General features: G+C 30.7%; 1 protein-coding gene across 1 annotated transcript; it reads right to left on the bottom strand.

The window, feature by feature from the left end:
* Window positions 1-2,574: 2,574 nt before the first annotated feature.
* LOC114720514 (transcription factor MYB106-like) lies at window positions 2,575-3,906 on the bottom strand. The gene is made up of 3 exons (XM_028906157.1): window positions 3,768-3,906; window positions 3,444-3,573; window positions 2,575-3,355 (listed from the first exon to the last, which is right to left on the bottom strand). Exons 1-3 carry the CDS (start codon window positions 3,904-3,906, stop codon window positions 2,575-2,577), a joined length of 1,050 nt encoding a protein of 349 aa, XP_028761990.1.
* Window positions 3,907-15,338: the final 11,432 nt, after the last annotated feature.

Consider the following 15,338-nt stretch of genomic DNA (forward strand, 5'->3'; position numbering starts at 1 on the left):
GATGAATCTTTTTGGGATTTAAAACATATTAAAGGATTTTCACTTTTCCTAACAAATACTACATTTTTCCATATGTGAATTTATGTTTTTTTTATTTACACCTCAACCAAAAATTTATTTGTCCCATCCTTATATTATTATTTTCTGTGTATATCGATTAAAATCGTTTTCATAAGTGCTCGGATCCGGAGACTTCTGTATGATTTGTATTCCCCACAAAAATATAGAGTCTGTTTAGATTGGCGATAGAAAAAATAAATTAATTTCAATTTGGTAAAAATTAGATTGGATAATATGATTTATATTTGAATTAGTTTTTATAAAAGTTAGTTTGTAAAGTAAAAAAATTATTTGGATTATGATTAAATAAGTAAGTTCAGTTTGTAGAATGACCAAAATGATTATGACTTTTATTAAATAATAAAAAATGGTTAAAAATATAAAATTACAAAATACAATAATTTCAAATTATTATAATATGAAGAAGTTATATTTAATGAATAAAATATATTTAAATTAGAAATAATAGTAATGTAAAAATTTTTGAGCTAAATAATTTTACATAATTAATTAGATGATATACCCTTCACAATTTATGTAAATATAAAATAAAAATAAAATTAAAAAGTAAACATATTATAAAAATTGTGAAAAATTATTTTTATTTAAGAAAGTATTAAAAATAAATAACTAAAAATTGATTGGGAAGCACAAATAATATATCAAGGGACATATAAGAACAATATAAATATAAGGATAAAAATATCCTTTAAAATTCTAAAAACCTACTTTTGCTTAAATCATAAGTAAGTTTTAGGTATTTTTACAATTTTACTTAAAAAATTAACTTTTAATCTATAAGTTAGATTAACTAAAAGTTATTACAAATAATTTTTAAATTTACAGACTGATTTATTATACACATAAACTACTTTTTCTCTCTTCAAACGCTGCACCAAACAGGGCCACAGAGGGTCCATCGCTGCCTTTGGTCCCGCTTCTCCTCAGCCACACATCAATCTTACGAAAGACCCAACTTTTTCTCGTACATTTTTATAAGTCTGTCCCGTGATTTTATTTTATTTTTCCTAAGTTCACAGTATCTTGACTAGACAAGTTAAAAAAAAAAAAAGCCTCTTTTTTTTTCTTAATAAGAACTGTATAATTAACTGGAAAAAAAAATCAAAAAACACAAGACAGCCAACAATCCTAACCTTTATTGAAAAAAAAAAAAAGTATCTTGACCATAGGGATCTGTTTGGTTTCTTATTCTAAGAACCCTTTTTTTGTTTTGAGAAAAATAAAAAAAGAATTTGTTTGAAAAATGTTTTTTGGTTACGTGTTTTGAAAGAAAAATTAATCTGGAAAACAAAAAATCAGAACATCTTTTTAGTGTTTCTTATATTTTTTTTTGTCTATTGAATTAGAAAATAGGTAAACAACATATTATTTTTTCATTAAGGAAAATTATATAAACATAGAAAATTACACCTGAAAATTCATCACATGCTATTAAATATGGGAAGCCATCAGTTATATATAATGAATATAAAGATTTACTCATATTTAAAACTACTAGTATTTTAAAGTATTATTGACAACAAATAATATTTCGCCCCTCGTTCAAACAATTTTTTTGGCCAAGAAACAAAGTTAAGGTTTGATATGAAGAATACTTCGTAACCACAATTTACAAAACTAATAAAATAGCATGACACATCATTTCATCATAAAGCGAAACGGACGCGCATTCAGATGAGTTAATTTGAACACCAATCTTTTCAATAATAAAGCGAGAGAAAAAAAACCCCAGGTTGATGCTAATTTATTGTTCTGACATATTTTCCCTTTTTTTATTGTTCTGTAATTATAATTATAGTAAAAAGGGTCAATAATCTCCCAGCAGCAATTGGCTAATACGTTAGTGAATTTGAATTTGTACGGATACCAAAAAGAAAAATTCTTGAAAAAGTGATGCAGAACGGAGAATATATAAGGGAAAGAGGATAAGAGGGAAGAGAAGAGAAGGAGGAGAGGGAATATATAGAGAAAGGAGATCAAAGAGAAAACTTACAACATGTGGTAAAAGTTAAAACCTATTCATAAACCCTTAACTCTTAGTTTCTAACCCTAAAGGTTAAAAATAAATATTTTTAAAACCTAAATATTAAATGCAAATATTCTAAAAAATTTAAAAGAAAACAATAATTGTTATGATCTTAAAAAGATAAAATAACTGAAAGACTATGAGAATTAACACAAAATATATTCAAACATTCTTCTTCTTCCTTTTCTTGGTTCCATATATAGGAAAGGTATCTCCAATTGAGTTTGACAAGGCTTGAATTAATGTATTTCAAATAGCTAAACGAAGAAAAAGAATGCAATTAAACTAATTAAGGCAAATGTTTTTAAAACAAAGTACATATAAAATGCATGCTTATGCATGGCACATTCCTGCAAAGGAAAAGCGAAATGAAATAAAATAAACAAAACACTACTTTATTGTCTCTTTATTTTTAATCAATATTTAGATCAACTCTTAAATATTTCTAACTCCGTATAACCAGGAGATCACAGCTCAGGAAAACAGGGTGCTGATGAGGGCAAACCATTGACCAACTCGAGAATGGCTTCCCAATCTTGCCTCTCTTCCTCAAAGTTGTCGCTTCCTCCATTCCCGACACTTAAGACTCCAAACACATCGTCATGATGAAGACCTTCCTGCACGGAATTACAGTCATACCCTGTTGATCTGAATGTTTCCACCGCCGCCATAATTTCGCCGCCTGTGACAGGGGAAGACGAGGAAGGAAGTGAACTTTGACTGATCAGCCCAAAGGTAGTATTACCATCAGTACGTTTGGAGTTGGTAGGGACGGAGTCCGGGAAGCTCAAAGTGGAAGCCGGCGACTCGAGGTCGTCGGCGGCGAGCATCATGGCGTACATGCTACGCATTATGGGAGTGTTCTCAGTTGACGTTGACGACCAAGAATTCTGCCATGCCTTGAGCACGTCGAGGCACGGAGGTGGCGATGGACGAGGTGTGACCTTGTTGAGCACGAGCCGAGTGAGTGGAGGCTGGGAGGAGGAGGAGGAGGAGGAGCCGAGCTGGTTCTGGAGCTGCATCTTTGGGTGTTCTTTGGTTTGCTGCCTGGCTTCAGCCTCGAGCCGAGCAGTCTCCCACTGAGCCATATGGCTGAGGTTGGCAGCGTCCTTGACGACGTCGTGCAGGGGCTTGTGGGTGGTTGGGTTTACACCCATTCTGGTGAGCCTCCTTTTCAGGCAGGTGTTCCAGTAATTCTTGATCTCATTGTCTGTTCTCTTTGGCAAGTGATGTGCTATCACCGACCATCTTGTACGTGCATTTATAAAATAGTATTCAGGAATCAAATAATTGAACTTTTTTGAGAAAATTAAAGTGGGACCGCTGTGGAACTTACTTGTTTCCGAGAAGAGCATGAAGTTGAATAATGGTTTGATCTTCCTGCGAGCTGAAGTTGCCTCGTTTGATGTCAGGTCTTAGATAATTAATCCATCTCAGTCTGCAGCTCTTCCCACACCTCCGGAGTCCTTTTCCTCATCAAAACTTAAAACGCATCACTCATCTTCCTAACCAGATAAGTCTCTAATCATCATCTACTTACTATTATCATCTACCATTTTATCATGAAAATAAGCCACTAGAAATTGCGAGGTGGTTTTTAGAACAGATTAATCAGAGTATCTCTGTGCATGTGGGGAAGAAGAGGGAGTAGAGTAATTACCAGCTTTTGCAGGCAAGGAAGACCACCTTCCATGGCCGTGTAGTTGGATGTAAGACATGAGCTTCTGGTCTTCCTCCGGAGTCCATGGCCCTTTCTTCAACCCTGCTGGTTTCTCGCTGCACGATGATGACTTCACCATTTTAATCTCCGGGAAATGCGAGCGAGAGAGAATAGAAACAATAACAAGAATATATTCCCGTTGGGATCTCCGGAAAAATACTGAAATAGATAGTTGGAGTGTCAGAAGAGAAAAAGGGTTCCGTAAAATGCTCTAGAGAGAGAAAGAGAGCAAAACGCTAGCCAGAAAACACAGACGAAGGAAAGGAAGCAAGTTTTAAATTAAGGAGGGGATGAAAGAATATAACGAAAGGCATAAATAAATGAACGGAAGAGAGATGCTGGAAGACGTGAAAGAGGCTCGACATTAACATTTCTACGTATGGGATAACATGGTTTTGTCACTTTCGTCTCCGTTGGCCTGCGACGCCGGACCATACCTACGGGCACAGTAGGTTTTGTACTCCTAAATTAAAAACAAAAAAACAAAAAAAAGAAAAAAGGTGGTCCAAAATAAAAACGTAGGACATAACAAGAGAGATACATCTTACAAGAGAGATGTTATCATCGGATGAAAAAGTACGAAACAAAAGCTATTTTTCTCCTTTGTTTTTAAATAAGGAACCGAGTAAAACGTAAAAGCCAAATATTTTGTATTACCTTTCAGTTCTTAGGACAAAATGGTTTGTAGTTCAAATTATATTTTTTCAATCAGGTCGTCCCGGCCGCTACCACGTATAAAACTTATAGTTCTATTTATAGAGCAGGGAGAAAAAATTTTTTTGATCCTATTTATAGGTCAAAGAGAGAAACTTTTTATATGCATGTATAATTTGCCCTCCATTTATTATTGTGCTGACTTTATTCTTATGAGGTATAATATAAATTAAATGGGAATAAAATTAAAAAGATATTAAATTTTAAATGAGAGTTAATAGAATTTAGAGTCAGTTTGGTATGAGAAAAATGGAGAGAAGGAGAGAGAAGATAAAATTTTAATGAGCTCGTTTTAAAAAAGTAAAGAAGTGGGGTTAAAAATTTTAATTTTTCTTGGTCTGTATGAAACATGTTGGAAATGACTTATAAATAGAATTATATGAATAAGTTTGGTCCCACCGTCAATCTACAGTGGTTGGAAAAACTTGCAAGTATGATAAATTTTGATGTCTACGTAAGACAATTTGTAAAATGCCACCTGCAGTTTAACAGCATGTATTTTCATCGTTTTTAACTCCCCGTTAAATTCTATTATTTCCAACCTAATGCTCCTCTATTATTCGATAAATCCGTACACAAATTGAAAAATCAGAATTAATGCGCTGACAACAGACCTGTGATTCCAATAAATTAAAATTTAATTACCTCTCTGTGCCATTATCGTCCAATATTCTCAGAGCTTCGGTTTAATGCACAAGTAAATACGTCCAGCAGCAAAACATGCTGGAAGTTTCTTTCCAGTTGTATATATACCGTCTAATATAAAGAAAAAAAACGACAATTATATAAAGATATTAATTAATTAAGTTGACAAAATACCTATTACTTGCATCCATCCAATGAACTTTGCCAAGAACCCCATTCAACAAAAACTTCGCAACTTATTTTAAGTGTCTGTAACATCAAAAGGAACAAGTAATCGTTAGTTTTATTTAAAAACAAAAATATAACAAACTTTACACTAAATGTGACCGTGACAAAATTGGTATGGAAAATTTCCCTTCTGTCATAATTTATAGTGTCATTTATACTAGGAACTAAATTTTATATTTAACACGGGAGATAGTATTACGTATGTTAAAAGATCTTTTAAACTGGTGTAAAAGGCCTGCATCTGCCAGTAAAAACCCACATCATTTCATCCCCCCCCCCTTCCCGGGGCAAAAAAAAAAAAAGAGAACCAAAACCCTGGTCTTCTGTACATTTAATTCTATGGATAAGATGATTCAGATCCGTTTTCGGATAATCTACCCTCTCTCTGGAGGGATCCTCCCTCACTTCCCAAAGATAAATAAACTGAAGAAGCAATGAAGAATCACTGATTGGTGAAATCCCTATTATAAGTACTTATAAACATGTTTCACATAAGTCAAAATAAAACTCCTTTCACATATTTATCCCGTATATTATAAATTAAATCATGATTAAAAATTTATTTATAAACCATTTCAAATGGGATTGATCAATATATTCATCAGTCTCAAGCCCCTTAAAATTAAAAAGTTGTTAAAAGTTGCTGTCAACTAGAGCCGGGAAAACGGGCCGAACCCGTCGGGCCGGCCCTTTTAGGCCCTGAAATTATGAGGGCCGGGCTTGATATTTTTCTCTTAAAATAAGAAATAAGCCCTGGAGGGCCGAGGGCTTAAAAGGGCCGGCCCTGGAGGGCCACGGGCCGGCCCTTTTAAGCCCTTTTATAATTTTTTTTATTTTTTAAATTTTTTATATAATATTAATGCTATTAATTTTTTATATTGTTGATAATATTTCAAATATTTAGTTATTATTATTATTTTAAAATTAAATTTAGTTTTAGAAAATAATTTATCCAATTAAATTTTTAAAAAATGGGTTAATTTAGACTTTAATAATGATTTGATTTATATTATATGCGTTGATATTTTTAAACTATATATATATTTGATAATAGAATATTTTTATACTTATATAACTTGTGATTCTATAATTTAAATTAGAAATTCATGAGTTTCAATAACAATGTTTCTCACATTAAAGTAAAATAATAGTTAGATTGCAAAATTTAAAAATAAAATTCTTATAAAGAAGAAAAACTAGATATTTTTGTTACGAAAGAAAAGCATACTTATGAAGAAAAGTAATTAATTATAGTGATGATGAAGTTTCAAAAGATTAATGATAGTGTTTATTTATTACACAATTGCATTATAGATAAAACTTTTAGATGTTGTTATATTGTTAATAAATGTTTTAAATGTTCTTAGATGTTGATGAATATTTATATATGATGATATTTTATATTTGTGACTTAATTTTATTCATATCTATGTCTTTTATTAATAATTTCATTGGTTTATTTTCATATTTTTATAAAAAAAATATGATAAATATAAAAAATAGTATTTTTTCTTAAACGGGCCAAAAGCCCGCGGGCCGGCCCTGGCCCTGTAGCTTAAGGGCCGAGCTTAGCAAATTGAGGTATTTTTAAAATTTCAGCCTTGGAGGGCCGGCCCTTTTAAGCCCGCCAGCCCTGAAGGGCCGGCCCTGATTCCCGGCTCTACTGTCAACGAATAAAAGCAATATATTAATTGATTAATTCACACGGGGATGCTGGCTGACAATATCAACATACAAGACCGATGGGATACCATACTCAGGGCTATAAAAGAATGTCCCAAACTCCATAACTTCATATAAAAACATTACCCCCTTCTACTGATGTTTTCATCCTCAAGCCTTTATGTATATACCAGCAACAATTAAAACAAATTTAAAGAAAAGACGCATCTTTGAAGAGTAAAAGTTAAAAGAAGAGATAATATCATAAAATGTAAATACCATTCATAAAGGGGAAGAGTTATGCTAGGTGTCAAAAAATATTATAGAAATTGATGAAATATGCAGGAGTAGGCCGCTTTTTTTCATATTTGCTAGTCAAAAAAAGGCCCTTTTTTCATATTTAAAGAAACAAGCACTAACAGTTTAAGATTCTAAGTAAAACTAAACTCACGAGATAAGATTACAAAATAGTAGTAGATAGAAAGCTTCATCCTATATAATCCTCTTCAGTAATACTACCTTCGGTTCTAAATATAAAAATTAATTGACTAATTTGAGTAGATTAAGCAAATAAGTAAAGCTAGTTATTTGTAATAAATAGGTATTATTTTTCCTAAAATATCATTGCTAATTAAGTTTATTGTCTAAAACTATCATTATTAAAAGGACTATATTAGAAAAAAATGAATAAATATGAGAGACAAAGTAAATTAGGATGTTATATTTATGATTGAAGTAAAAATCAAAGAAGATCTTATATTACAGACTAGAGGTACTATTTCTTTTTAAAAGTTGGAACATCAATTATATATTTTTCACATGCCATCAATATCAAATCATAAAAGTTCGCTTCCAAATCACTTAAATAACAAATTTAACATTGTAAATTATTTTTATTAGTAAATATGAATGAGTTAAAAATCTCTTATAATAAAGGTTAGAGGGAGTTCTTCTTTTTCATAAGTATTTTGTCTTGTCTTTTTCCAATGATATAGAAAAGTGTGTAAAGGGTAAATAATTAACATGATGAGTGTAACGTACTGTAAAAAAAAATCAAAATCAATTAATTTAAATAATATAATATATTATATTATAAAAAAAAAAACAATACCCAGCTTTTCCACCGAAGTCGGTGGAAAAGCTGGGCAATTAGTCAAGAAGAAAGAAAGAAGAGGCGCTGGAGGAAGAAATAAGGGGTGGGCATTAAATTGAAGAAGGAAAAATGGGGGATGGGGTAGTTAGATGGTGAAGGGAAAATAGGATAAAAGAGGGGGAGAGGAGACGGAGGAGGAAGGGAGTGAAGGAAGAGAGAAGAGAGTGAGAAGCGGAGAGGAAAAGAGAGAAAGTTAAATTGCAGAGTACCTGACGGTTTTGGAGATCATTTAGGTACACAAAACTACTTCTTGTTATCATATTTTCTTTATGAATATTTCCTATATATTTACATCTTTATATTATTAGTTTTATTATCATGTTTAGAGAAAATTTTACTGTTTGGGTATAGAGTAAATATGGAGTTTTGACAATATATGACCGTAGAAATTTAAAGATACATTATTAAGGAATTTTAATCGGTTCATTTTTGTTGAATGATTATTTTGAGAATTTTAAACTAAGATTTTAGTTGAAAAGTTTGTTATTTAGACTTGTAATATGTTTTTACCGATTAAATTTGAGTTAAATAATTTATTTGAGTTATTTAATATATTATTGAAGTTTTAATCGGTTTAAATATTGAATAAGTTAAAGATATATTGTTGAAATAATTTTTGAAAGCTTGAAAAATTGTAAATTGAGAATTTGGTGAAATGAGATAGAGTTACAGTTTGTTTATAATTTAAAAAAATTGTTTGGTTTGAGAAAAATTTTTTAAATGAGATTATAATAAATAATTGAGAATTTTAATACGAAATATTTAGATTTTGGGTAATAAAAATATATTCACTTAAGTTGTTAAATTTAAATAGCCTTTTATATGTTATATTTTTCAAAATAATATTATATCTATTATAAATGCCTAGATTTGGGAGAGTTAATATATTTATGTAATTTTGGTTTAGAGGGTAGTCTTAGAATTTTAGAGTAGTTTTGGAGTAGTTGAGTTTATATTAATAAATATTTATGTGCAATTTTGTAGACTTGAGAATTTTGGAGTAATCTTTGTGTGAATATTTGTAAGCTAAAGAGTACCAGGTAACTCTGAAAATTCTTTCTTGTACATGTGAATTGTGTATGATTATTGTGGATTTACTAATTATCATATTCCTGAAATATAATATTATGATTTTTGTAAAATAAATGTTTTGGTATATTACATGATTTTATTAAGATTTGTTGCTAGTAATTATGATCAATATTTAAATATATTAATAGCTATGAAATTATCATGAATTGCTATTAAATGGTATATAAGTTTTATTGCTATCTTATTTTTAAGATATGTGAGGAAGTATTTATGATGTAACATTGTTGGCATCTGACATGCATTGTTGGGCTAAGGATAGAAGGAGATTGCATGGATATAAAATTACCACGTGGTATGCCATCACTCGGTGCACAGTGGATGGCACTTGTCAGGGCCCCTTCTTCCATGTTTTCCTTTGGCCAGGAATTCATTGGAGCTGTGGGACATGTGACACCTCCCTATTCACAAAGGAGGGGAGCCATAGTCCGAGCTTGAGCTCTATATCTTTGGCCGGATATATCTCTAGTATCGGTGAGCTTAGAATAATTCAGTAAAATGGATTAGTTCTTATCGGACTATGTGTTAGCCTATGGCTCCAGTCAGCGGTATAAGGGTGGACGGTGATATAAGGGAGGCAGCATATTGCATTATTTTTTGGATATATTAGAAAAATGATATTGGTATATTGTTGGGAAAAAAAAAAGAAATTAAATTGGATGTCTCAAATCCGTGATTTTTAATATATTTATATACACACATATCAACGGATTTTTGGTTTATCATATATGATTTACTTGTATAGGTTAAAATTTCAGTAGTTACTGAGACGTTTGAGCTCATCCCCTATATTAACAATTTTCAGGCGAAGGATCTAGTAGGAATCAAGGGAAGGCACCAATGGAGTGAGCCATGAAGGCTTTTGTGCTCCTCAAGCACATGCTATGTTATATTTTTATTTGCCATGACTATAAGACTTTAATAGTTTATGTTGTTATGTTAGAAATGTTTTAAAATTTTAACTTGTTTGCAGTTAGAAATATGTATGGACTTTTAAATTAAATATTTTATTACGTATATTGACATAATTATGTGAGGTGTTACAATGAGTACAATAATTTTCTTTAATAATTAATTTAACTAATTTTATAATTTATATGAAGTACTTATCTACTATATTTTAGACAGGAGAGAATATCATTCTTCTTGTATAGTCTTAAGATGTCATTTAATTTCCTCAAATAATTAATGAAGAAGAACTTTGGATGGAATATATGGCATCCTTAAATGTTTTTCCTGTCGCCTGTAAGTATGTCTCAGCCCAAGGAAGCTAATCGATTATAAGAAAGAATCATTAATTAATACTCCTCAGAATTTAACGAGTTAGTTATTGAGTTAAATTTGGTTCTAAATATTAGACATAGCTATTGTATTTATCAGTTTTTTCTAAATTATTTCTATGAATACTTCTTCAATCATAATCAAGCTGGAAAAGAAGGAGATTAAGAAAAAAAACATGTTATGTTTTTTATAATTAACCAACTTACTTAATTTTTTTAATCTAATCAAATTAGTTAAATATGTCTTACATAAAGAACTAGAGGAAGGAGTATGTTTTTGCCAACTATTAATTAATATTTGTCATTCACGCATCATTCGTGTATAATGCTAATAAATTAAAGTACAAGAGACGCTCATGAGTAAGACTGCAAATTACTTGAGTCACTAATCTTGTTTGAGGTACGCACGTTCTATAATGACATACTGCAACTTCAGAGAGATTCAACTCCATATAACTTTACAATATTTAGTAATCATTTTACATATGATTAACTCAGACAGCAGAACATGTCTCACAAGGAATTTATAGAAAAAGTCACATGCAACATACTAATATGCCATTATCATGTTCTACCTCCTGTTTTCCAGTATTATTTAATGTTCTTTTGAGCAGACAGCATTAAATAATATTAACCCAACGTCCTACACAGTGCTACAGTGCCTCAAGTCCTTCTATTATGTTGTTATTACTGTCTTTGTTGTAAATGTCAGAGTTAGAAAAAAATTTTAATTCTTTTTGTTTTTTAAATTTAGAAGTTTTTTTCAAAATATCCTGATGATTCATGGTAAAAAAATGTTCATTAAAGAATAGTTATAATACATGATTACAAATAATATATTAAAAAAATAACATGAATTTATAATTAATTTAACTAATATTTTAAATATACACATGTAAATTAATTATCTAATTTTTATATTAAAAGTTAGAAAGAGTAATTTGGTAATCACAGGGGCCGTGATTCCCAACCTGATAAGGATCCGAGGTGGCTGCCCAAAAATAAATAAGCAGAACGGACACCACGTCCTTCACAGTGCCACAGTCACATCCTGTACAGTTCAAGACCCCACCTGCATACGTGCATGCAAATAATAATATTATTTCTGGTATTTTTTTTTGCTATACTTATTTCTAGTATTTAATATAAGATTTAATTGATTAATTTAAAGAGTTTAAAAAATTTACTAAATTATGTAATTTTAGCATATGTTATAATATCTTTCTAAAATATATATACATTATTATATTATATATTAATTTATAAGTGAAGCAAATTAATTTTAAAAAGCAATAATATATTTACTTTAAAGTAATTTAATAAATTTTTTAATCTTTTTAAATTAGTTAATTTGGTTTTATATTAAGGGCTAATAATAATAATAAAACCGATATGTATATTTAGTGCCATAAAAGAGTGTAACAAACTTCATTTGTTGAGATTAAAAACATATTAGCCTTCTTTACCACCCCCCCCCCCCAAAAAAATTCCCCTCTGCTATTGTTGTTTTCATTCTCGAATCTCAAGCGCACTTTATGATATGATCTGCTTCTTATTTAAAAGAACTTATCTCAACCACTACTGCCCGTATGAGGCTGAAAAATGGGCCATTTATAAAGGATTGCAACTCGCATGGGATATGAGCTTTAGAAACGTCATTCTTGAGTCTGATGCCTTAAATCTGGTCAATATTTTAACACATCAAGAAGGGGTCGAGAATAGCTGTCTTTTATTGACACGAATTAGAAATCTCATCAGACACCCTTGGAACCTGGATATTAGATTTATTGGAAGAAGGAAAAATCAGGTCGCTGACTATCTAGCTAAGGAAGGACTATCCAAGACTTACATATTAGATTCCTTCCCACCTGAACTACGGTCTCGAGTGACTTCTGAGCGCATGGGATTCATTTTTCCTAGTTGATTTCTTTTAGTTGTTGTTGAGCTCTGCTCTCTTTTGTATGAAATAAAAAATAAAAATGAAGAACTGTCACCCTCATTATTTTTGGAATTACAAAGGTATTTTTAAATTATATTCTGAGCTTAAGATTAATCTCTTTGAGACTTAAGACACATGAAAGGATTTTAACTTCTTCCAACAAATACTACATTTTTTTTTAATATTTAAATTTTTGTTTTTCTATTTACACCTCAACCAAAAACTTATTTTTCCCGTCCTTATATTATTATTTTCTGTGTACATCAATTAAAATCATTTTCATAAGTGCTTAGATCGGGAGACTTCTGTGTACATGCATTTATATTATAAAATATATGCCAAGCAACCATTCAGGAATCATATTAATATATTTAGGAATCAAATGATTGAATGGAACTTACTTGTTTCCAAGAAGAGCATGAAGTTGAATAATGGTTTGATCTTCCTGCGAGCTGAAGTTGCATCGTTTGATGTCAGGTCTTAGATAATTAATCCATCTCAGTCTGCAGCTCTTCCCACATCTGCGGAGTCCTATCCTTGTCCAAACTAAAAACACATTACTCATATCTTCCTTATCAGATAAGTCTCCAATATGTACTTATTACTATAATGTACCATGTCAATATAAGAAGCAGCCACCAGAATTTAAGAGGTGGTTCTCAGATTAGAACAGATTCGTGAACAGTATGTGTGTGCATGTGAGGAACAAGAGCTAGTAGAGTGATTACCAGCTCTTGCAGGCAAGGAAGACCAGCTTCCATGGCCGTGTAGTTGAATGTAAGACGTGAGCTTCTGGTCTTCGTCGGGAGTCCATGGCCCTTTCTTTAACAAAACAAAAGAGCGAGGAGCTTTGAAACAGTTCATAAAGTAAACTGAAAGGAAGCAAACCAGGAAGAAGATTGATGTTGTGTGTGTGTGTGTGTGTTCTCTCTTAGGATCTCTGAAAAATGCTGGAGAGAAATAGTTGGGGTGTGACAGAGTCTAATGTTTATATATATCTTTTACTTGTCATTTGTTAACTTTTGGCTTTTGTGGGACTTGATTCAGTATTTTGATCATAATTCAGTATTAATGTGAGATTTGAGTGCAGCGGTAATTTGGGAATTAAAGTGGCTTAAATGCTATATTTTCATTAATAATTGTTATGCCCATTATTCTTAAGTTGTGATCACATGATATTGTTTTTTGTGAATTTAATTGTGTAGGTGATAATTAATGTGCCCAACTTGGATCAACTGGTTAAGGACAATTGTTTTCCTCCGTCACCTCCGTCTCTGAATCTCTTTCAACTTCCGTCTTGATATTGTTGCACATCATTATATTGATGATATGTTACATACAACAACAAAAAATTACACTCTCTCAAATATAGATCTTTTTAACCAATTAAATTTTCAAACAAAAACTTTTAACTAAATTTCCTGCTTTTTAATTTATTTTATTTTTCATACTTATTATTCAATTTTCAATACTATCTCTATGAATTATACGTACCAAGGGAGTTTGCATGATTTTAAAATAAATAACTAATTTAATTAATTTTTTAAATTAAATTAGTCAAGTAGATATTATATTAAGAATTAGAGGTAGTATATGCTGTCATTGATGCTACCTCCCCCTCCTCCAACCCAAAACGGGTAATTTTATGATCTAGTTTATAGGAACTGTTAACATATTTTATTATAATTAGGAAAACTTTTAAATTTTATTAATCATGTTTTAAAATTTAATAAATTTTAATTTTATCCACATTTAATATATATACATTTTAAAAAAATAATTTACAGAACAATATGTATTTTAAAAAAAAAATTTCCGGAACAATAATACTCGAGGAGTATCACTCTCAAAACCCAAATTAAAAACAAAGAAAGGAAAAGAAAATTGACATAAGAAGCGGAGAAAAAATAGGAAGGGGAAAAAAAAGGCAGTATCTACTCATTTTTAAGTTGGCATTCAATGTGTGCTAACTATTTTATGTCTGCCTTATCTTTATGTACCTTTGTTTTGTCATTTAATATAATTGGCTATGTTATTAGAAAAAAAATTGAATGGGATTCATCTGCATGCCATAAAATATTGCACCAAACTTCATAACTTGCTATAAAAGATGACTCCTTACGCTCCTATTGTTTTACCCCCGGAAAAGGAAAGCCTGCTTTTATCTGCTGCTCCCATCATTGCGTCTCATTAAAGTTGTTTCCCTGCCCTAAGTTTTCTACACGTGCTCCGTACTTATGCATGGCAAGATTTAATAATTTTAACTCCTTTTTTTCCCCAATAAAAGATCCAAATTAATTATGCAGTTCCCAGAGAGCCGTATAGGATGCTCATAAGTAGTGAACTACCTCCGTTGTTTAATATAAGACTTCATTTAACTTTATTTTAGTCATAAGTATAAAATCTCAATCCACTTCGTTTCTTATATTTATGCATTTTGTCCAAGTCAATCCTTCTAAATGTGATGGCTCTACCCAATACACTTGATTAATAATGGTATTTTAGAAAAACACAACACATACCTATTATGAATAACTAACTTAATTTACTTTTTTAATATACTCAAATTAGTTAATTAGCTCTTATATTTAGAACTAGAGGTAATACTAGAATATCACTATAAGTAATATGTTTAATCCGGATAAGTCTAGTTCATTATCACATAGGATCATGGACCTTTTTCGGGGGAATTAATATAAGTTTGATTATATATAAAACTACCTAATTGTCCATTGTAATTATACGTGTAATATATGAAACTATTTTTAGTTCTTTATTTGAGTGAAAACTTTAGACGAGGA

Source organism: Neltuma alba, unplaced genomic scaffold (assembly GCF_004799145.2).
Source record: "Neltuma alba isolate B1F8T4 unplaced genomic scaffold, ASM479914v2 tig00011988_pilon, whole genome shotgun sequence".
NCBI lineage: Eukaryota > Viridiplantae > Streptophyta > Magnoliopsida > Fabales > Fabaceae > Neltuma > Neltuma alba.

Bases quoted from the DNA above. Each gene is read 5' to 3' on its own strand.
- LOC114720514 (XM_028906157.1), bottom strand. From the start codon at position 3,906: ATGGTGAAGTCATCATCGTGCAGCGAGAAACCAGCAGGGTTGAAGAAA. The intron at 3,574-3,767 runs GTAATTACTCTA...GATGAGGAAAAG, and splicing joins TTCCTTGCCTGCAAAAGCTG to GACTCCGGAGGTGTGGGAAG. The intron at 3,356-3,443 runs GTAAGTTCCACA...TGCACGTACAAG, and splicing joins CATGCTCTTCTCGGAAACAA to ATGGTCGGTGATAGCACATC.